This window comes from Gadus macrocephalus, chromosome 23, assembly GCF_031168955.1.
Source record: "Gadus macrocephalus chromosome 23, ASM3116895v1".
Classification (NCBI taxonomy): Eukaryota; Metazoa; Chordata; class Actinopteri; order Gadiformes; family Gadidae; genus Gadus; species Gadus macrocephalus.
This window is the reverse complement of record NC_082404.1, coordinates 6496219-6518855: the sequence shown is the minus strand read 5'-3', so window position 1 is coordinate 6518855 and position 22637 is coordinate 6496219. Positions and strand designations below refer to the sequence as shown.

At 43.6% G+C, this 22637-nt stretch overlaps 2 protein-coding genes across 4 annotated transcripts; one reads left to right on the top strand and one right to left on the bottom strand.

Moving 5' to 3' along the window:
- Positions 1-3590: 3590 nt before the first annotated feature.
- LOC132452413 (uncharacterized) lies at positions 3591-9899 on the top strand. Of its 3 annotated transcripts, none has more exons than XM_060045036.1 (8): positions 3592-4144; positions 5125-5308; positions 6643-6877; positions 7000-7273; positions 7442-7532; positions 7712-7977; positions 8159-8222; positions 8737-9899. In XM_060045036.1, the coding sequence occupies exons 1-8, from the start codon at positions 3875-3877 to the stop codon at positions 9216-9218; spliced, it is 1866 nt and encodes a 621-aa protein (XP_059901019.1). In that variant the 5' UTR covers positions 3592-3874; the 3' UTR covers positions 9219-9899. The 3 variants fall into 3 exon arrangements, with proteins under 3 accessions (XP_059901020.1, XP_059901019.1, XP_059901018.1); XM_060045035.1 differs by having other exon boundaries at positions 8156-8222; XM_060045037.1 differs by lacking the exons at positions 7712-7977; positions 8159-8222 and having other exon boundaries at positions 3591-4144.
- A 4898-nt stretch (positions 9900-14797) lies between these two features.
- Positions 14798-20229, bottom strand: LOC132452909 (hydroperoxide isomerase ALOXE3-like). Its single transcript, XM_060045744.1, has 8 exons — positions 20218-20229; positions 19121-19324; positions 18907-18993; positions 18248-18414; positions 16585-16706; positions 16350-16450; positions 16049-16219; positions 14798-15186 (listed from the first exon to the last, which is right to left on the bottom strand). The coding sequence occupies exons 1-8, from the start codon at positions 20227-20229 to the stop codon at positions 15007-15009; spliced, it is 1044 nt and encodes a 347-aa protein (XP_059901727.1). The 3' UTR covers positions 14798-15006.
- Positions 20230-22637: the final 2408 nt, after the last annotated feature.

Here is a 22637-nt window from a genome sequence, read left to right as displayed (position 1 = left end):
ATAGTCGTGTGTGTATAGCTTATACACATGACAGGACACGCATATTTTTTCATTTTTTTATTCATTCAGAATATTTACATACTATTTGAAAATGAAAGAGGCTGGGATTTTGTTTTATATCATTTGTTTATATTGTTCAGTAGTATATGCCTAAATGAGGCCGTAGCACAGTTAAAGGACAATTCCGGTATTTTGAACATTGAGCCCCCTTTCTGGTTTGTTTAGGATGAAATAGAGTGTGTGACACCGAAATTTGAACTATTAGTCCTTTCTCGGGTATTTGGCTCATTTTGAATCGCTCCTGCCTGCTTCACAATGGTTGTCTGTGTGCATACACAAACCTGTCAACCCAGCAACCCTAAACGTTCGTTTTCAAAAATGTGCAAGTAACCGAGTGGTTAGTGGCATTCGTGAAGTTTAAAAAAAAAAATATCGGCGCAATATATGTTTTACACCCGTGTTAGTTGCTAAATTGAACTATTTTTTCAGATACCTCACAACCGCATATAAACTTCCGCACAAGGTCCCACTCCATGCAGCACCTACTTTCGACTTCCGTCGGCATCTGCCTGCACTTCCCACAGGCACACCACCCGCCCGTGATCCTGGGGGGACCGCTTCAGCCGGAGCTTCAGGCGCCTCCGTAGCCCTAGCCTCCATCTCACGTAGCTCCTCTTGGGTGAATTCTGGTTCAAAACGATATCCTCTGCCGTCGAAATCGAGTGCGTCCTCCAGAAGCCACCTTTCATAATCCATTTTCAGTGATTTTCTATGTGATTTTCCCTAATCCGAAGTGCTCACGGTACAAGACTTCAAACCAACGTAAACAGCCCACCTTTCCGGTTCGGCGGAGTAATATCATCGTGCAGTAATGAGTCTTCCAACTGAAATCAACTGGCGATAAATGTGTAATAAAACACGACAGAAACCATATATTGCGCCGATATTTTTTTTTTTTAAACTTCACGAATGCCACTAACCACTCGGTTACTTGCACATTTTTTAAAACGAACGTTTAGGGTTGCTGGGTTGACAGGTTTGTGTATGCACACAGACAACCATTGTGAAGCAGGCAGGAGCGATTCAAAATGAGCCAAATACCCGAGAAAGGACTAATAGTTCAAATTTCGGTGTCACCCACTCTATTTCATCCTAAACAAACCAGAAAGGGGGCTCAATGTTCAAAATACCGGAATTGTCCTTTAACGGACGAGTAGAGGTGGTGACGTCATCGAGTCTGCTGCTGTTCCAATTGCACGTACTCGCGTGCTCGCAAGTCCTAGCTACAAGCCCCAGCAGCAGCAGCCGCCTAGCTCCAAGCCCCAGCAGCAGCAGCCGCCGAGCTACAAACCCCAGCAGCCCCAGCCGCCGCCTAGCTACAAGCCCCAGCAGCAGCAGCAGCAGCCGCCTAGCTACATGCAGCCCCAGCAGTCTGGCTACCAGCCCCAGCAGCCGCCGGCTGGCTACATGCCGCCGGCTGGCTACATGCCGCCGACTGGCTACATGCCGCCGGCTGGCTACATGCCGAAGCCCCAGCAGCCTGGCTACAAGCCGCAGTAACGCAGAATTTGTACCTTATGAAGATTACGCTGAGTACATTATCTTCATTGAAAAGACCCGCATCAAATCCTGCAAGAATGAAGTGGTCCATAACTGTGAATATGTATTAAGAGTTCCTGCAACGACATGGATATAACCTACTGTCCAAATGTGATATGTCGACAGCAAAATAATAAAACAATGAAACTATCAGTTTGACATTGTCTTTTTGGTAGTTGGCTAGGCTGAATGGCAGCAGAAAATGTGGACACCGATTTTGATACCTTTTCAGATGGAGCTGCTTTGAATGGCCAACTGCAACTGGTATTATTAAAATGTTTGTAGATCTTGTATCTAGCTACCAGCCGCAACATCAGCTTCCTGAATACCAGCAGCAGCCCCAGCTACTAGCAGCAGCCTCCTAATACTTTAAAACATGGTCATGTTTTCGTTTTGAAATGTAATTTCAGAATTCTCCTCAATCTTTAATGTTCAGATTCAGATGCAAACATTCAATTGGGTTACCCATGGTCAAAAGTTTTCAAACGGAGCACCAAATCCCAGCTGTACCAGAGCATTCAACGGACGGGCCTAATGCTCCACCACTAGAGGGAGGTAGTGATGGCAGTGTGACACTGAAGCTTCGATACGTGCTTCAAACCCTGATCTACAACTCCCAGGAAGCACTGCTTCGAAGCTTGCTTCAGAGCAAAAAAAATCACGTGACATGTGACGTCCGAAGCAGCAACTGGTTCGTTGCCTGAATGAATCCGACTGGTCCGCGGCTCGGTGGAGAAGCTTTGAGCAAAAAAAAAGAAACCGACTCAATCCATAAGGCAGCCTACCTCAATACAAATCTTTGAGTGTCTAACCCCATCCCACATAATCACCCCCTAGAGTTACTCAAGCACACCCAACCAACCTTGCCCGAAGCCAGCTGGTCACCGCCTAATTATTTAATGAAAAAAAAAAACACATTCGATGCTACAATCGTTTACGGGAGTTATGCATAGTAAGGTATGTAATAGAACAACGTAAGGTATCGATTAGAGTAGGCTAGGGGATAACACACTGACTGTGGAGTGGAGGACCCGGGTTCGAATCACATTCCTGTGGGGAAAGTTTTTATATGCTGTTTCAATTATATCCTAGCCTACATCAGTTAGCCTATCTGGACAGAAGGCTAGGCCTATCCCTTTAAGAACAATTTAGACATCTGTATTTAGATCAATCTTTATTCGTGAAAAGATCATGCTATTAAGTATTTGATTTTGTGTGTTAGTGCGTCAAATAGTTTTCAAAGCAGGGATACGTTGAATCCACTGCAGCCTCGAACTTCGCCAGCAGAGGTCACTGTCACTGAAGCTTCGAGTAATGAACCCATTTTCGAAACATTGGCTCAACTGGTTCAATGCTTTATAAAAGCTTCATTTGCCCATCACTAGAGGGAGGCTCCACTGCCTCTAAACTCCTTGAGACACTTTGCTATAGAATAGACCACAGGTGTATAGCCTACTGGGTGCTGGCCATGACCCCTATATGTCACCTGCTAACTGCATCCCTTACTTTAGTTATTCTGCCTCCTAATTGATCATTGTATATTTGAATGCCCACTATCACGTGCATACCACTATTGGGGCGGGGCAACAATTCACCAAATCCATATGGGGGGGGGGTTGTTCTTGTGGGCAGCAGGTACACCAGACATAAATCGGAAGCTTGCAATGAATATTTAATTGTAAACAAATAGTCAATACACTCAGGAGGAGGAATGACCTCTCACACATGATCAATTAATGAATAGGCTACTTGCACAAGCACTTCCTGATTCTACACCCGGTGTTTACAGGAGCTGCCGACAATAAATATCACAGATGTGCATCGTTTATGTCGGGAAACAAAAACTCCGACAAGCAAATTGGAGAAGGGGTTTAGGCTGTATGCTTCGACCTACATTCACAGCTACGAAGGTAAGAAAACTACGTCTAACAGACTAGCTGCGGTACTGTCTTGGTGGTTCAGGGATCGCTGTCCCTTTAAGGATTACGAGCGTCTCACGACGTGGAGCCCGATGCGGGATATGTTTACTTGCAGCACGTTTTGATTTCCGGTTTCCTCTCTAACTAAATAAACGAGCCACACAACTGTGTGCTCAACGTGCGAAATTGTATCTTTCATTCAACGCAATTTCCACACCGGTACGAGGTGACGTAAAGTTGTACTTTGGCTGGGAGTCAATGGCATAGATATATTATCGGAGCGCTTCATCAGATGATTCACAATCAGTAAGAAGAACAGTTTGATTTAGCTACTCTCAGCTAGTATTTATTTAACAATGGTAAGAAGGTGTTTTTTTCGTTGTGAAGGGACATCTCCCTTGTATGCGTTGCCAAAGCCAGAGCCTTCACGTAGCCATTGGCTGGAGTTCATTTTTAACCCTATTCCCCCAACTGTACCGAACCTTTTTCTGTGTCGCCACCACTTCACGGAGGGCTGCTTCAAGAACCTGCGTTTGTTCAGCAGTGGATTCGCAAAGCTGCTAACTCTGAGGATAGATGCTGTTCCAACTCTGTGTGGCCCAATGGGTGAAGATGTCTCTCAACATGTAAGTAAACTGATCATAAAAAAGTGGCTCTGTTGTGTTGTATCCAGATGCCTCGGACACCAGCCTTCCGTACCACGTTGGTCTTTTTAATGTTGTAATTTTAAATGCTCTTACAAACTTGAATACATTGCTACTTTATTCCGGTCACCAATTGATGCATTGCACGATCTTGCTGTGGGTGCCATACAATGTCAAGTTGTGGTGTTGGTTTTCGAGCTGGTTTGCTTAAGAGGCTAATGCTGCTATCCATTTGGATGGTACGCTGGTACGAACGACCAGCTTCAGCGAGAACGTGACGTATTTCCCTTGCTCCAGCCTTCCAGTTTGCCATTTGTGTTTCTGTCGAGCCACGAGGGGGAGTAGTAGCAGGCTAGTCGTCATTAGCGACATAGCCTCTTTAGCAAACCAGCTTCAAAACAAAGCTTTACATTGAATTGCACGCAAAGCAAGACCGTGCAATGCATATATTGGTGACCGGATTAAAGCAGCAAAGAAATAAAGTGTGTAAGGGGCTTTATAAACGACATTAAAACCACCAACGTGGTACAAATAGAAAGAAAATACATCTCATCCCCCATTAACAATGGGCGCAGCCATCTTCTTTGCGAGTTGTACAGCTCTGCTCGCTCTACTTTAATAGCGACGAGATACTACCAGAGCCCGTCTAGGGTTAGGGTTAACCCTAACCCTCTCATATTAGACATTCTCTGGTAAATCCAAATGGATAGCGGCATAATGTAGCTAACAATAATAACGGCTAGCCAATGAGAAAAGGGAATGCTATAAGTGCTGCAACGTCACGTTGTCGATAGAGCAGGTCGGGCGTACCGGTGTACCATACAAATGGATCGCAGCATTAGCTGTGTGTGTGAGGTGTTACTATCAGGCGGGTTAAATGGCCACAACCTGTTTCAGAGGTTAATTGTAAGTTTGTACTGTGTAAATTAATTTTCGTCGTGATTTGTGTGTGATCATTTCAGCAGGACTGCAGTGCCTATTATCGCCCCTTCCAACACGTCGGATGCCAGACCGACTCGCCTCCGATTATATCGGCGGGAACCCAAACCATCACGTCTGTGGGAATACAAACTGCACGGTTCAAGTCGACATCAGTCGGCACACAGTTTTCCATGGGATCGCTAAAGACGCGCGTAAGAACCAAAGGTATGTACTTGGGATCGACCATATGGATTTTTTTTTCATCAGCCTTAGCCGATAACCGATAACGATTTTCTTGAGCATATATTTGGAGCAGATACTAGCCTGGAAATTCAGAGATCTCGCGAGAGCACAATTTGAATTTGCTCAGCCAGTCATTCTAGGAACGAGCAATATACTCATGTATATTCTGGGCCTCCCCTGGACCAGAACATTAATCAATCACATCGATGTATCAATATAGGCGGGCCTAAAGTGTTGCTGTTTTACCGACCGGATACGGCAAGAGTCTTAACTATTGGTTAGCTCCACTGGTTTGGATATGTCACCCCTTGTATTCTTCTGATATTTTCAAATGCATGCTTGGTGCGGCCCCTCGAGTTGGGCCTTTTTCATTACTCGTTATCGGACCCTATGGCAGGGGTCGGCAACTAAGTTTGGCCTCGGGTGGCGGGCCAGAACATATATTGCATCGTTTCCAATAGCTCCCGCTCAGCCCCTCGCAGCTTACACGTGACCGTGGAGTAGTAGCAGGATTTGATACATTTAAATTCAAAAACGGTTGTGAAAGAAGAAAAAGTTCACTGTATCCGGCCCTTTACCTCTAACAGATATAGATATTTGATATTCTAAAACTTCAAATAAATAAATAATATTATATAACTCCAGAATAATCTGGCGGTCCAGATATTATGTCTTGCGGGACAGACATAATTGCCAGGTGCCAACCCCTGCCCTATTGGCTTTCTAGATGTGGGTCTGGATTTCCTGGCTAAGCCTCCCTCAATTTACATCATAAAAATGACACAATGATGATAACTAATGTTACAATGTCTCAAAAAAAATAAATAAAAGGAACATTTATTGAACTTTCTGAAAATCATGCCAAAAAAATAAACTGAAATCGATACCGATACACGAAAAAACGCAAATATCGGCCGGCCTATATATTGGTCTGCAAAACAAAGACACAGAGTGTCTTAGTGTCTTTAGTATTTCATACTCAACTTTGTGGAAGCATCTTTTTCCTGTGTCTTGGGATGGTGTCTTTTTTTCTCTTTTCTTGGCGTACCTAGAATCTGCAGTCCAGTATTCTATGTGATGTCCCTCTCTTGCTGTCTGTTGTGTTGCTAGAATATGGGCTACACATTAATTAATTAAGTATCACATTACTTTCTACTAACGATTCGATAAAAGCGTCTGCTAAATAACATCATACCCATAACCAAGTTGGATATATTTTGTTTGCAAATCTTCATCGTTACTCCAGTACCAAGGACAAAACATCCGCTAAATTATTATTTCCAGTTTCTAATACGATTTGTTTCTGTTTTTTGTAGCCATGCAGACACAGGTGTCTCCTCTCAGTGTAGACTTTGGAACAACCTCTCATTTGCCAGACTCACCGCTGACTTCTACATCAATAAAGGGCCAGGGCTGGAGACCTAGCAAGAGACCACGGCTTGAGTTGGAGGAAGAGGAGGAGAGTGACTCCTCAATTGAATCACATAAGGAGCCGCTGGACTCTACATACAACTCTGGAGACTCTGTTCTTACAGAGGAATCTGACGTCTCGTAAGTTTTTAGTATTGGCCGCATTGTACTAAAAGCAGCATTGGCTAGGGATTGGTAGTATGGCTATGAGTAATTCAGTATTTCTAATAGTATTCTGCCTTATGTTTTTTTCCTTATGTTAGGTTTGAGACGCAGCCCAAACAGAATGAGGCTAAGTATATTGTCTTTGAAAGCTGCCTCAAACAGCTGTTTGAAAACTGTCCCGCGTGTCAGGGAGGCTGTGACCTTCAACAGCGAAGGATCGGTACCTATGTGGCTTTCACTCAGCGATGTCTACACTGCAGCTACTTCAGACAGTGGGAGAGTCAGCCCATGGTTTTAAACACCCCCATTGCCGACCTGCAACTTTTGGCTGCTACCGACTTCACTGGGTCCTCCTTCACCCATCTACAAAAGGTAAACATTTTACCATTATGTGAAACTCACTAGCGATGGACTTTTCTTAAACACAGCTTATGTGCCGTTCATGTAAAGGTGTGTGAGGCCATGCAACTCGAGATATTTCAGTATGACACCTTCAGGAGGCATGCAAGGAATAACATGCAACTGTCTATTGTTCACAAGTGGAAGATGGATCAGCAGCATCATTTCCAGCAACAATTGCGCCTTCGTGGGTCAGTTGCAGTGGGAGACGAAATGAGGGCAGATTCTCAAGGTTTGTAGAAATGTGAAGGTCTGACAACTGAATTATTAGTCTGCATTCTGAATCATATGATGTCCCTTGAACATACACATACATTTAAATAGTTTCTTTCACGTGTACAAATACACGCTGTCTCCTTTTGTGCAAATAATGTATCTAAACAATTACTTTTGACTAATTACCCTCTGCAGAAGACTGCGATGAATTTGTAGACCACAGCACACAGACTCTGCATGTGGACGCCCCAGGCTCCTCCCACATGTCCAGTCACAACGGGGCGCTGCGGATCCTGAGTGTCTACGGAAAAGGGGAGGGCCCACTGGCGGTGGACGGTCATGATACCCTCGTCACCGCGTCTGAAGTCGAGGCCCTGAGCTCGCCGTCTGCGGACCACAGCGCGGCCAAGAGCCTTGAGCGTGGTGAGCTGCTGGTCCGCCACGAGGAGCTGAGTGTGCAGGTTGGAAATCATCTTCTCCTTCACCATCCAAAAGAGAGGCTTCCTCTGTTACCACTCCAGCACACACCCATAGAAAGCACCAGCTTTATGATTCAACGTGTCGTCAGTGGGGATTGACAACTATTCTGTGCAAATGTAAGAATATGTCTTGTGTGTGTTTCCTTCTCTATGTGGAAAGCAGCAGACCCCAGACACCATTCTAATCAAGGTTGAAGAGGATATTGATGGAGGCATGCCCACTGTAGGTTAGTAACACACATTGCATATATGCAAGCAAACGACCTGGATCAACTGGGAATTTACTAGATTCTACCTGCGCTAAAAAGCCTGGTCCTCTTTTGAAAAGCATCATGACCAGAGCCCTGCTAAAACACAAGGACTACTTTTTATAGTCCTTGTGTTTTATAGCAAAATGATTTACATCTTCTTCATGAGAGACAGGTCTCAGGAAGGCCGAGATCAGCTCTGATCCCAATTTAACAACCGTAATTGTAAAACAGATGATAGGAAACAACAGATGACCTGGGTTGTGTCTTAATGACCTCACGTTGCGGTGCTTTTTCAGCTGAAGCCTCTGTCCCTTGACCACCCTGAGGGGGACAAGGAAAAGGCATAATCAGCAAATAAAAGTTAGAAAGGATGTGTCAAAATATAATTCTTCCAATACACAAGTGTGTACAACGTACATGCTGTATCACTTTGTGCAAATAATGAATTAATACAATCACTTTCTGTCCGTCTTTGTTTTCCTCTCTGCAGAAGACTGCGATGACTTTGGAGACCGCAGCACACAGCGCGGCACAACCTCAGAGAATCTGCATGTGGACGCCCCTGGCTCCTCCCGCATGTCCAGTCACAACGGGGAGCTGCGGATCCTGAGCGTCGACGGAAAAGGGGAGGGCCCACTGGCGGTGGACGGCCATGACACCCTCCTCACTGCGTCCGGCGAGGAGGCCTTGAGCTCGCCGTCCGCGGACCACAGCGCGGCCAAGAGCCTGGAGCGCGGTGAGCCGCTCGGCCACCCCGAGGACCTTATTGGGGCTCAGGGTGGCCCCAAGCGCCGGCCTTGTGTGTTGTCTGGCGAGGGTTTTCCCCGACAATACCAAGATGACCATCCATATGGTTACCCACACCAGCAAGAAGCCGTACGGGTGCGACCAATGCATGAAGCACTTCAGTACAAGCTACAACCTGAAGAAACACATGAGGACTCACTCCGGGGAGAAGCCCTACAGCTGTGACCAATGCATGAAGCCCTTCGGTACAAGCTACAACCTGAAGAAACACATGAGGACTCACTCCGGGGAGAAGCCCTACAGCTGTGACCAATGCATGAAGCGCTTCGGTACAAGCTACAACCTAAGGATCCACATGAAGACTCACTCCGGGGAGAAGCCCTACAGGTGTGACCAATGCATGAAGCCCTTCATTCAGAATTCAAGCCTGAAGATGCACATGAGGACTCACTCCGCAGAGAGGGCCTACAGGTGTGACCAATGCATGAGGCGCTTCAGTACAAGCTACAGCCTGCAGTTCCACATGAGGACTCACTCCGGGGAGAAGCCCTACAGGTGTGACCAATGCATGAAGCGCTTCAGACAGAACTCTGTCCTAAAGGACCACATGAGAACTCACTCCGGGGAGAAGCCCTTCGGGTGTGCCCAATGCATGAAGCGCTTCGGACGGAGCTCCACTCTAAAGATCCACATGAGGACTCACTCCGGGGAGAAGCCCTGCGTGTCTGCAGTGCAACGCCAGCTTCAGCGACCCTAGCAATTTGCGTGTGCACATGCTCAGGCACACAGGCAAAGGGGGGCTTGGACACGGGGCAACGTGACACTTTGATTGACAGCTCTATATTTTATTCGTTGAAGTGACTGTAGGTTTTTTTTCATCATGATTAAAGATGCTTTCCAACTTTTGATTTGCTTTCTTGTATTATTGCTGTAAAACTTTCGTGGACACAAAATATTTGATTTAATTTTAGAGTATGATCATTTATAGGGAGAAGATAAAGGCAGCAAAGTTACCAAACATACATTCATTGAGACAATGGGTGTACATGATTCTTATAGGAAACTTCACATCGTGGGTTATTAGAACAGTGATCGCCCCCTTTTTGAACAGCGCTGGTTCTGGAGGTAAATCTCCACAACAAAGAAGTCAGTCGATTGCCCTCAGTATAAGACTTCAAGGCAATTTGCAATGCAAATTATTAAAGTATCGCAACACCTTTCAATTAGAGAGGACGGGAGATATCTCTAGGTCGAAGGAGATATAGATCTTCCTTTAAATTGGCTACATGCAATATATAATTGTGTATTATGGTTAGGTGAGTGCTGCATGCAATGATGAATAACAAAGATGGAGGACTAGTTGCATCTTGGAGTAATGACTACAAGAGTTATTTGCTTGAAAAGGGCAGCCCCTGGGATAGGCTCTTCGTGGGTGTCTGAACACCTCTGGTTATTTTTTTAATTTAGAGGCCCATATCTCGACTGAGTGATAAAAAGTTTTCAAACTTGTCAGACCTTTAATTATACCTCTAACTTGGCTTTTTTGCCATTTGGACCCATAATGTCCAGAATAGATTTTGCTGCACAGTGTACATATTGTAAAAGATACTTGTTGGTGGGTCATATGTGGTTAATACGTCAGATATGAAAGGGTAGTTAAACCCTTATTTTAGAATTTATGTCCTGGAGATTTAAAATAAATGCTGATATAAGGAAGGAAAAAGTAATATAGGGTAGTCAGTGGCGGACTCAGACTGTTTGAAGGGCAGGGGCGGAAAAATAAAAAGGGCACATTCTGCACAACATGGGGCCCAACCAGTGTGCAAAAAGATATGATGCATCATGTATGGCCCTTTCTCTCGTATTCACCACTCTTGAGGGCACTTTTTCAACCATGGAGGCACAGTAAGGGCATTAAGAGGGCACTCATTGAGGCACGTTATTGAATTTTCTTGTTCTAGAGGGCTCATCTTCATAATTTATTGCATGAAGGGGCACCAGAAGGCACCCAATAATTTATTTCACATGTAAAGGGCAGCCAATAAGGCACTTTCTCTCGTATTCGCCACTCTTGAGGGCACTTTTTCAATCAAGGAGGCACGGAGGGGCAGTCGCCCCACCCCCCTGCCCCCTGCCCCCCTCCCCCTGAGTTCGCCACTGGGGTAGTGCTATAATTGCGCTCTCCACTTTTGCTGATGATATGCTGCACATTTCCCCGCTGTTGATGACTTAGGGTGCACTCACATTAGGCCATCTGGCCGTGGCCGTTGGCCGTCGCAACTGTGGCCTGGCCGCGAATTTTTTATTTTTTTTGCAGGGTGGTAGCGGGAAGCTCGTGAATATTCATGAGGGAACTGATCCCTGATTGGCTGGGACTTGGCTCGCTGGGACTTTGTCAGAGGGCTTGTGTGAAAATCACGAACGCAAATGAATTAAACGTTGCTATAAATCAACACGAATAATTTGACACATGATACCCACCTACTACACGGCAACTCTATAGCTACCTTTCTGTAAGTACAAACGTTAGCTCACTCGTCTAAAAGCCCCTGTGAAACTGTTATGTGTCACGGGGGCTACTGTAGTAAATCCTTTTTGTATTTATTATATTTTATAACGTTATGTATAGCGCATCGGCAAATTAATTAAACGTTGTTATAAATTAACACAAATCATTTTAGAAATAATGTGACACATGATACCCACCTACTATACGGCAACTCTATAGCTACCCTACCTGTAAGAGCCATTTTCCTGTTTTTCAGTTATGTTGTAATGTCTGTGTTGACCACTGAGTGGTGTTGCCCTATTGCGGGTACAGGTGTAAAGGGGACGTCATTTGGGGTAGGCTACCTCTGTTGTTTGACCCCGGAAGGGCATACGGTTTTTGACCGCAAGAAATACAAAGTTGTTGTTATGTCACTGAGGATCTATGAATGTATTCCGTATTCCCATGCAATTGGTGTCATGGTGAGGAAATAAACGGGTTGTAAATCGGAGACGATCGCACGGATCAGTCATTGCTTCACGTAGCTGCATAGTAGGCTACTGGAAACATCAACACAGCGCGTCAACCAGGTCACCCGGGAGTCAAACCACACGGAGCACACCCATTGGATGTGGCTCGTATAGGCCTACTACCTTTCTGTAAGTACAAACGTTAGCTCACTCGTCTAAAAGCCCCTGTGAAACTGACTGTTATGTGTCACAGCCTGGGCTACTGTAGTAAATCATTTTTTTTTATTTATTATATTTTATAACGTTATGTATAGCGCATCGCAGTGCTTTCGGCAGCTGGTGATTGTTATGTTTCCAAGTTTTTTTTTTTCTAATTGTTGTCCATCCATGTCTTGATATTTCCATTAAGATTCCATTCTGTTCTGTTTCTAGAAGTAGTGAGCATAATGGCAGGATTTATTAAAGCTTGCAACATTTGCCAGACACATGTCAACTTTGAGGAGATGGAGCTGCTGGAGGTTGTGTAGATGGATAAGAATAAACCGTATGATTTCTGATATTTGTTCATAGTGGTTCTGCCACACCCCACAACCAATTACATTATAGAAAGAAGGGCCATAAAATCTGTAGGCCTATCCATATAATATTTTCGCGTAGGGCTAAATTAATTTTAATATTGATTTTCACCTATCAATCCACCTACTACACGGCAACTCTATAGCTACCTTTCTGTGAGTGCCAAAACAAACGTTAGCTCGTAATGCTAACTCGTCTAAAAACAACTATTGTATAACATGTGTCACACTATTGATACAATGATTTGTGTTGATTTATAACAACGTTTCATTTATTTGCGTTCGTGATTTTCACAAGCCCTCTGTTTTCACAAGCCCTGCTCTGACAAAGTCCCAGCGAGCCAAGTCCCAACCAATGAGGGATGAGTTTCCTCATGAATATTCACGAGCTGCTACCACCCTGCAAAAAATAAACTCGCGGCCTGGCCGCGGTAGGCTCTTGTACATACGTCATCACGTCGTAACACGTCATCACCAAGCGTCCGCTGCATGGACCATAATGAAGTCTGCCGCCAGTCAGAGTTTTAAAAACAATGGACAACAACACAGAGAACACACCAACAGTTGAACCGCTTGACGCGATGTTTACCGTTTAATGGGAAAGAAGACTCGTCGCCTTTATTATGTCCGTGGTCGTCGCATGGACTACACGTCATCCAGCTCAGGTTGCGTAGCCGTGCGTGTGCGCGTGTTGGCTCATTAGCATCTGTACCGTAGCGGCCCGTACCGTAGCAGCACATCTCTCCCAAGGTGCCAAATTGGCCTGGCCTGGCCAGACTGGCCACACTCACACTGGCAGATTTGAGCATGGTTAGGTGTGAAAACGGCCACGGCCCGATGGCCTAGTGTGAGTGCACCCTTATTCAAGGAATATTTTCTTATTTTCATCTTATCTCATAACTGGTGAATATCGCGGAGTTTCCTCCTTCCTAGCCAAAGTTAAAGGTGGATACACATTCTTTCAGACTGCATTTTCAACCTTCTAAACCTTCATCATACCCAAGAACCTTGTTGAATATGGAGAGCGGTTTCCTCTTTCCCAGCTAACGTTAATAGGGATACACATTCTTTCAGACTGCATTTCAACCTCCTACAAATGTTTGTAGGCCTCTCTGAAATCTACATTTGTTATTGTCATAATAATAAAGATGCTTTGTTAACATCTCAACTTTTTTTTGTAGAGAGGAAACATGTTCCTGGTGGGTGAGTCTGCCTCTGACTGAAGGAGCTGCCCAGTGCAGTCAGTGTGTTGTGCATGCTTTGGACAAGTTCCCGATCAGGCAGGATAGCCTGGCCATCATTCTACTGTCTCCCACCCCCTCCAATTGGTCAATTGGGCCTCCAAAGGGTTATCAGGTACGATTTGAAGAGTAAAAATGTCAACACAGTAAGTCATCATCTGTACATTATAGAGGGGGTTACATATTTTGGTAGAAGCATGTCCAGCCTGGAAAATTCACTCAATGGCTTTGAGTAATGAAAAGGGCTATATAAATTCAATACATTATTATCGTGATCATTTTTATTATTTACCCTTTGAGGAGGTGGAATTCAGAATCCTTTACAACAATATCCTAAGGTAGGCTTACATTTGTAGTGGATTGAAGAAACAAAATGTTGTTTACAATGCTTCATTCAGTTAAATGTAAAACTTGAGTCAAGTAAATTTAATTGAGGCGAGTAATTGCATCTTGATTTTACAATATCGAATCTGAATTTGAATTGACCAAAATCCTTAAATTACAATTAATTCGACTCACATTGTCAAAATATGGAATGAAAAAAAAAATATATATATTTGTTTTTCCCGTAGACATTCTCAATTCAGTGCAATTAATTATACAAAGGTCGACCGCACGTATAGAAGAAGCATTGCTTTTGAGAGATGATCAAAGGGTTACTTGATAGGTGTTGAATCAAACAAACCAAATGTGTCTAATTTATAATTAAGAGATCGTAGCGTAGTAATGTAGCTCCCTCTTCCCTTAATGCATGCGTGCTCCCGGAAACGGGGACACGCTTTATATCGAGGGCATTTACTCGGCATGACACCTGTGGATGTTCTTGACATGTAGGATGAGCATGAGAACAATTATAAAAAAAACAACTGAAGAAATGTTGAATGTGTTTTTGTTTTGCATGTCAAAGTGATGCAGAGTAGTGAAATATAAAATTGTGAAGGAGGTAGGCCTACATAAGCAGAAGTAAAGAAGCGTTCACAATGGAGTGTTTAGAATGCAAGACATGGTTAATGTTACTTTTTTTTGTCAGGAACCAACAATTTCAGAGGAACAAACACTTGCACATATTATCAGTTTTTGCTTCTCCCAGTTCTAAAGATTTGAGAATTAAATGATTACGATTTTAATTTAAAGTTGTTGGCAGCAGACCGTGTAGACAATGGAGTTTGAACCCAAACCTTCAGCTGGGAGTCCACCTTCAGGACCACCAGAGCCTCCTACCCCACATAGCTGATGCTATCAGATGGCTACACTATTCTCCAGCAACGCTGGGTCCAGAAAAGTGTACGGGATTTTCAGACCCAAGTTTCTGGCTTCAATCTTTGAACTTAAAATTCCAAGCTCCCCTTTAAAGAGCTGCATGTGCTGGTGTGGAACTCTTTCAGAGAAATACTCTTCAGGGTAGTGGCCAAGGGGCACCTGTTGGGATGAACACAGGTTAAATACATGTAATAACACACACACACACACACACACACACACACACACACACACACACACACACACACACACACACACACTAAATATAATACTATAACAGAGCACATTAATTAATACGACATTGAATATAACACATACAGAAGATAACTTTAGAAGTAAATAGGTCTACTGCAGGGATGGGCAGCATGCGTGCGGCCCGCGTCCTCACTCAGTCAGGCCCGCACATAATAAAAAAAAAAAAGAAAAAAAAAAAAAAAGAATAATAATAATTGATTGTTACAGAAAACTCGGTCAAGAAAGATGAGAAGAATTCATAGAATTCGAAGGCAAACCCAAGCGTCTAGTTTGCTTAGAAGCGATATCAGTCATTAAAGATATCCACTTAAGTCGCCACTACAACTACTACAACTGCTTGTTGGGTTTGAGTTCATTGAGTTGTTGCACTTAATGTTGGGCCACTGTTTTTTGACTTCATTGAATGATGATGTATGTGAGCCCTTTGCACTGATAAAAATACTGACCATTCATGTAGCTGTTTGAGCATGGAAAACATGAAATGAATGTATGTTGGTTCAATTAACATACCGTACATAGGTTATGATTCTGGATGATTTTTTAGGTAGTGGACATCCCCAAAATGCACCAGAATACAGGAAATCATATCTACCAAATTCAAAATTGTGTAGCTTCTCTCAGCTCACGTTTAGTTGAAGTGTGCAGTCATGTGGCCCTCCGATGGTTATGATGAAAAATGTGGCCCTCTTTATCATGAAAGTTGCCCATCCCAGGTCTACTGAATACTGCAGGATGTACGGTATATATTCTACACATAACAACTTACAAAATCGCTGGACTGCTTGCTGAGCAGATACATAACAGCCATGCCATTAACGGTGGCGTTGACATCAGGGAGAGTTTCCAGGAGGGAGCTTTCATCTGCAGTTCCCTTGGTGGTCGGCGGGGGGCGCTGTAGGGTCGTTGGAGTGTTGGGCATCCATGAACCGTATTCAAACTAGAAATAAATCGTTATCAGTTCACATTTTTGTCAAATTTTGACAAATACTCAAAGCAACTCGATCATAAAAAACATTAATGTCAAGAAGGGACCAAAATAATTATTCAGACAAGTGAAAAAATCAGACCTGGCCGTTGTTTACTGCAGCGTGCTGGGAAGAACCGGTGAAGATCACCATGGTGACGAATTTCACCAGCTCAGCTACAGTGTTCAATTTTTGCGGCATTCCTGAGAATTATACATTTTTATATTAAAGAAAACTCTACTTGGATTAGTGAAAATGTGTTTGGCAGTATGTCTATTCCCTGTATTATTTCTTTCGACCACCTAAGATGATCTCATTTATTTTGCTCGAAGCTCACCAGATTCCGGCCGTGAAAGGAATCCATGTACAAAGATGCCCAGAACCCAGGTCTGTAGCTCTGTGTCTCGCTGGACATCAGAGTCTTCTTTGTAGTAGTAGCCAAGCACTCCCTGAACAAACCTGTATCATACACGTAGAGTAGCAGTGCCGAAGAATTAGATGGCGGGAGCTACGGGGGGCTAGATTGTTTATAGCAGGTGCCAATACATTTTAATGCAACAAACAATAAAAAATAATACTACACACTACAATGTGTGTGTGTGTGTGTGTGTGTGTGTGTGTGTGTGTGTGTGTGTGTGTGTGTGTGTGTGTGTGTGTGTGTGTGTGTGTGTGTGTGTGTGTGTGTGTGTGTGTGTGTGTGTGTGTGTGTGTGTGTGTGTGTGTGAAGGCATGGCAACTATCAGGGTCGTGCGTATTATGGGGTACGAGAGTTGCAAACTCCTAAAACCTGGACACCCGTCTGGTTTTTCCAATGCTGCTCCACATTATTATTAAAAACATGTTCTTTCCTATGAATATTTTTCAACACAAAATCACAACGTTTTTTTGGAGGGGGGCTTAGTGGATGTCAGCTATATTCAGGGAGAGCTTATTTTATTGACCATTGTAGCAGCAGTGCATACATTCTCACATTTCACAACGAGACTTCAACTTCTTCTCCCCTCGACCAGTTTTATGATACAGAACCTGGAGCCTGGAACCACATGCACATAGTTGATAGACAGCCAGGGGTTACACTCTTTCTCTTTAAAGGGGACATATTATGATATACACATATTTTTTTTTTTTTGGGGTATAGTTTTTGGTCTCTGGTGATCCCACACGCATACAAACTTTGAAAAAAGTCTGTAGGCCTACATGATTTTTTTTGAGTGAGCTACGCATTTCTGAAAGTACCCCGCCTACAGATACCAAACGAGCGAGTCAGTTTCGGTGCCCCCTCCTACGTAGGAAGGGGGCACACTTGAATATTACCTCCCACTCCCCCACTCCCCTCCAATCAGGGCATAGCTACGATTTTGTGGACCAGCGAACGAGCAGGTCCGGCGGGGTGAACTCGGCCCTAGCCCTGCAACTAAGCTCCGGTTGAACAATCCCTTTCTCTGCCGGACTGCCGCCAAAGCTTAGAAGTTTCTGCGGAAGTCCGGCAGCTCCGGCGGTATACTCTGGGAGCTGAACTGGTCCGGCGGGGGTACGTCTCGGCGGCAAGTCCGGCAGCTCAGCTCCCATAGTGCAATCCCTTTCTCCTCCATGTCGCGGTTCATGGACTTCAGAGAGTCGGGGCCAAGTTCCTTTCCCCCAATTCCTCTCACCCATGGCCAAGATATCCCTCACTACGAGGCTTTCCTTGTTGTGGAAGTGCCAGAGAGCTTTTGGCAGTGAAATAAGATATAATATCATATAAATACCCATACATATCATTATTATTATATTATATAAATATAGAGCTCCAGGAGTTCGCAAACGGCAACAATCCCTTCTCCATGCTGGGGTTCAGTCTGACAGCTCATTGTTCAACGGGCAGCAGCTAATTTGCATTAAAGCAGGTGTGATGTTCAGCGCTAACAATTCATCATAGGCTATTATTGTACAGTAAACGTAGTACACTGGTTTATGTCTATAGTTTGACCGCTTTTATGTTCTGTAAGTGTTTCTATTACCTGTTGATGTCCCACATCTGGAAGCCATCCTCTCTGTAGTAGAAGTCAGGCACAGACTCCAGCCCTCTCTCCTTGATGTCATCCCGAATGCAGAGCGAGGTGTAGGTCATAGATGATGTGGCTCGTTGCAGGATTTTTTGCAAAGCCTCTCCACCAGAAGAGGTGATCTTGGGAAGCAATCACATTGTTACACTAACCATCAGGGTGGAAAGGATGACAAATAAATGTATCCAAAGGTCTGCTACAATATCATAAACACATGCCCATTTTTCATAAAGTTATATGAAATAAGGCATATGCTATCGCTTCATTAAAGGGGTTCTGCCATGCCTGGCTAGTTCCTAACATAAGAGAGTAGGCTTCTACTGTTTCCTACCCCGTGTTGTGAAAATAATTAAGGTCTGCAACATGAAATGTTTCCACGAAAAATTATTCTGAAAGTTGGACCATTGATCATTATTGGTCAGGTATTTGTATTCTCCTTTGGTTCGAATCAGAAAAATAACATCAATGGTCCAACTATTTAGACATAGTTACTGCAGACCCCAATCTTTGTCTCAGAAGGCATATGAAGCAGTTCTCTCTTATACAAGTAAAAAGCAGAATGTGACGGTTCCTGTTTGAGGCAACAACATGTGTAGATATGGTCTGCTCCCTACCGTATTGAAAATTCCACTGTCAGATATGAGTAGGTTCCGGGCTAGGGCGTTTATCTGGAGGGTGTAGCGAGTGTGTGGAACCAGGAGCTAGCCACAAAAAGGAAAAGGAAAATATGTTTTATTCAGATGTATCATATTGAAAGGTTTCCTATAATGCTCTGTTAATTAACATTTTAGATGGAGAGTTTATGATATTATGCAAAAGAACGGTCACCTTGTACAGTGGATGCACCATGGGCAGGTTACCCAGGAGTGAGACAGAAAAGACTTCTGCCAGAAGATGAGTGCGGAGCAAGTGGGAGTTAAGCTGGTGGTCCTGGAAATCTGCACTTCTGACAAACATCTTGGCCAACAACCAGTCGTACTCTGAGTCGGTAGGAAAGAAGATGGGGTTGTCCTTTGATGGTTCCTGCTTCAACTATAGAAAAGACACAGAGCTCACAGAATGAATTGGAAAAATCACTTTGATTTATATTGGGATTTCCTAAAAGTTTCCATGCGGTTACATACAGTTATTCCATAAAGTTTCCATACAACATTTAACAATCTCTAAGCATTCACCTCAAGTAACCCATCTCTAACATAATACCTTAACCTAACCCTCCCCACCCGAAAAGTGCGTTCACATCGCTGGGAATTATGAGAAAAACCTTTTCGCGTGAACGCCACCTCATGACGCTGTTATGATTCTACTTCCGTTCGGCAACTGGGGCCAAATTTAGTTAACAGAGTTGCCCAGTTGGTGACGTATGGTGACTCATTGTTTACTAGTGATGCGCATGACCATGTCGGACCTCAACGCAAAAGTTTTGAACGGTGAGAAAGTTTGACTCAATATAAAAGAATCAACCATCATATCACATATTTTTTGCCATGTCTACACTTTACTATTGATTGACGTTGTAACCGTCTGTTTCCATCGACTTTGCTCAATTTTAAAGGTTGTGTACTGGTAAACCATGCTGTAGATAAGGGCAAGTGTAGCCCTCCATACAGTGGCAATACTGTATGTGCTTCTCAACAAACAATATATTTCTTGCAGCTTCCATGATCCCCGACAATCAGTCAGAACCTATGTTCCACGCCAAACAGATGGTGGCGGTAATCCTCTTGGTGTGATCCGCTGACGAAGAAGAACTTCTAGATTCCGAGCGGAGTGCACATGAACGGTCGCTGTCGGAAATACGCATAAACGTGCGCGTCATCACTGACGAGCCGTCTCGTTATCACCAGGAGAGTGAACGCACCATAATACCTAAACTTTAACATCTGTAACCTAATACCTAAACCGAACTATCTCTAACCTCTTACCATCTCTAGCATGATACCTAAACTTTACCATTGATGACATAAAGTACCGAAGCCTAACCATGGCTAACCTAAAACCTAAACTCAACCATCTCTAATGAAATGCATGAACCTATTCTGCATATTATTACTCAATTTCAAAGCAGTAAGAGAGAAACCGCAAATTCATGTATAGTTTTTTTTTTTTTCTCCTCCAGTTTAGTATTATTCCAGTTGCCATCAAAGGTCAAAGCTTGGCATTTTGTTTGCTCGGCTAGCAAAGCTTCAACAACAGCCACAAGTCAGAAAAAAGGTTAGCCCAGCATTTCGCTTTAAGGGGTTACCACAGAATGGGAACATCACAGATGAGTTTAAGGAGTTTCACAGAGGACAGACCATCTAATTCATCATTAGTACATGGACTTGTCTATTTTTTTAAATTCAGAATCGTTCTTTAATAAGGAATGTCCAAAGATCGTGTCTATGACATTTTGGGTCATTTGGACTTTCGGTTGATTCTGAGAAGATATTTTTTAAGTTTTCACTAAATGTTCACTGTAGGCCTATAGCTAAATGTATCCTGACATTATGGGTCCCAATTGAAAAAAAGGAGATCCATCGGGATGGCAATTACGAGCGTTTATCGAAGACTGGATGTGCCCCCTAAGGTAATTTTGGGACCAAACTTTTTTTAGGCCTATGTTAGAGGGATACTAAAAGGTTGAAGAAATTTGAAAACTCAGAGATCAAGATATGGGCCGTCCAAATAAAATAAAATAAAAAATAAAATAAAAATTATAAACACAATAACAATAGGTATCCAGAGATACATTGTGAATATCTAACAAACGGTCAGACAAGGTATTCACTGCCCACGCACCACCTATCCAAGGCGCTTCCCTTTTACAGCGAATCCCAGGTGTAATAATTACTGCTAGAGGGCAATTATGACTCAGGGAGAATCTCCTATCTAGTAGTGGTCCCTATTTATTTCCTTATGAACCTGTAGGTGTGTTATATCAGGTGGGGTGACGTTGTAATAAGAGTATAAAAGGAAGGAAAAACTACACCAAGCATCACTTTAGAGGGCTGCATAACAAGGTAAGACTGGCATTCTATCTCATGTTAATATTATTCATCTGATTGGACCACTCCAACATTAACACTACAGAGGAAAGATGCCTGAATACAAAGGGGTCTTAACGACTGAAGACCGTCTCTTAGCAAGAACTTGGGATCGTATCTGCATTAAATTAGTGGGGACAGATGGGGAGAGCCAACGCAAAGCCCTCTCTCGTGTCTCATACCCTGAATCTGTAAGTTTTACATTTTAAATACATTTCAGTACAAATATTGTCAACTTGCTTGTTTGACTTCATTTAATTATTGTCAAGGTAAATGTTTAGAACTTATAGCAAGCTTTTATATCACACTTCTCTCTCGTCCTGTCTACCTGTAGGTTTTTAAAGTTAAAAACTGCCATCTTCTGCCACCACAAGACTCCTGGTTCCCTGCCAAGGTGGAGCTCAAGTCCCCTGAAGGAGAGACCTTCCACTTCCCCATCCATCGCTGGATCACTGACGATGAAGTTCATCAGTTCAGAGAGGCCACAGGTACATGGAAATTACCTTGTGCTTACCTTAACCCCTACCTTAAAAAAGAATGGCTTACTGAATTCATTTAAAAAAAAAAAGCAAAGATATTGCTCGCTGCTGCCTAACGCCTCAACTTTTTTTTGGTGCATATTGTACCTTGTATGGTGTTTTTATCTTTTACCACAGCTTGTTTAGTGTTTGATGACACCCATCCTCTTGCGAGCCAAAGCAGAACGGAAGAGTTAAAACTGAGAAAGAAACAGTATCGGTATGTAATATATCTATTCATAATGGATTTGTGGGCCTGTAGGTGTGCTGCTGCCTGCCCGTTGTTATTCAGCGTGGCGAAGGTGGTTCAGCGGGACGCTGAGACGACTGAGGCCTGGTGGCTCCGCGGGTGCTTGTGCACGGCTTGCGTGTGCAAGGTGTCCATAGTGTGCGTGTGCAGAGTGTCAACGGTGTGCAAGGTGTATGTATGTGCACGTGTGCGTGTGCGAGTTGTGCGTGTGTGAGGTGTGTGTGTGGGCACGGTGTGTGTGTTCAACATGTGCGTGTACTCGGTGTCCGTCTGTTTCAAATTAATAGTGGGCTTTTTATGAGCCTGTTATCGATTTATGATACTTTCTCAATATGTCTACTACGTGTGACATATTGTGAGAATGGCCAATAAACAAGTACACATTTATTATCCTGGTAATAATGTGTCTGACTTTCTACACCGACGCATGTATCATTGCTGGTTTGCACCCAAACCTGATATTCCCCCGCAGCAAACTCGAGCCACTACACTTGCGCCCTGAGAGGCGTGTCGGCGAAAAGCAGAGCTGTGTTCTGACGCAAATTATCCAT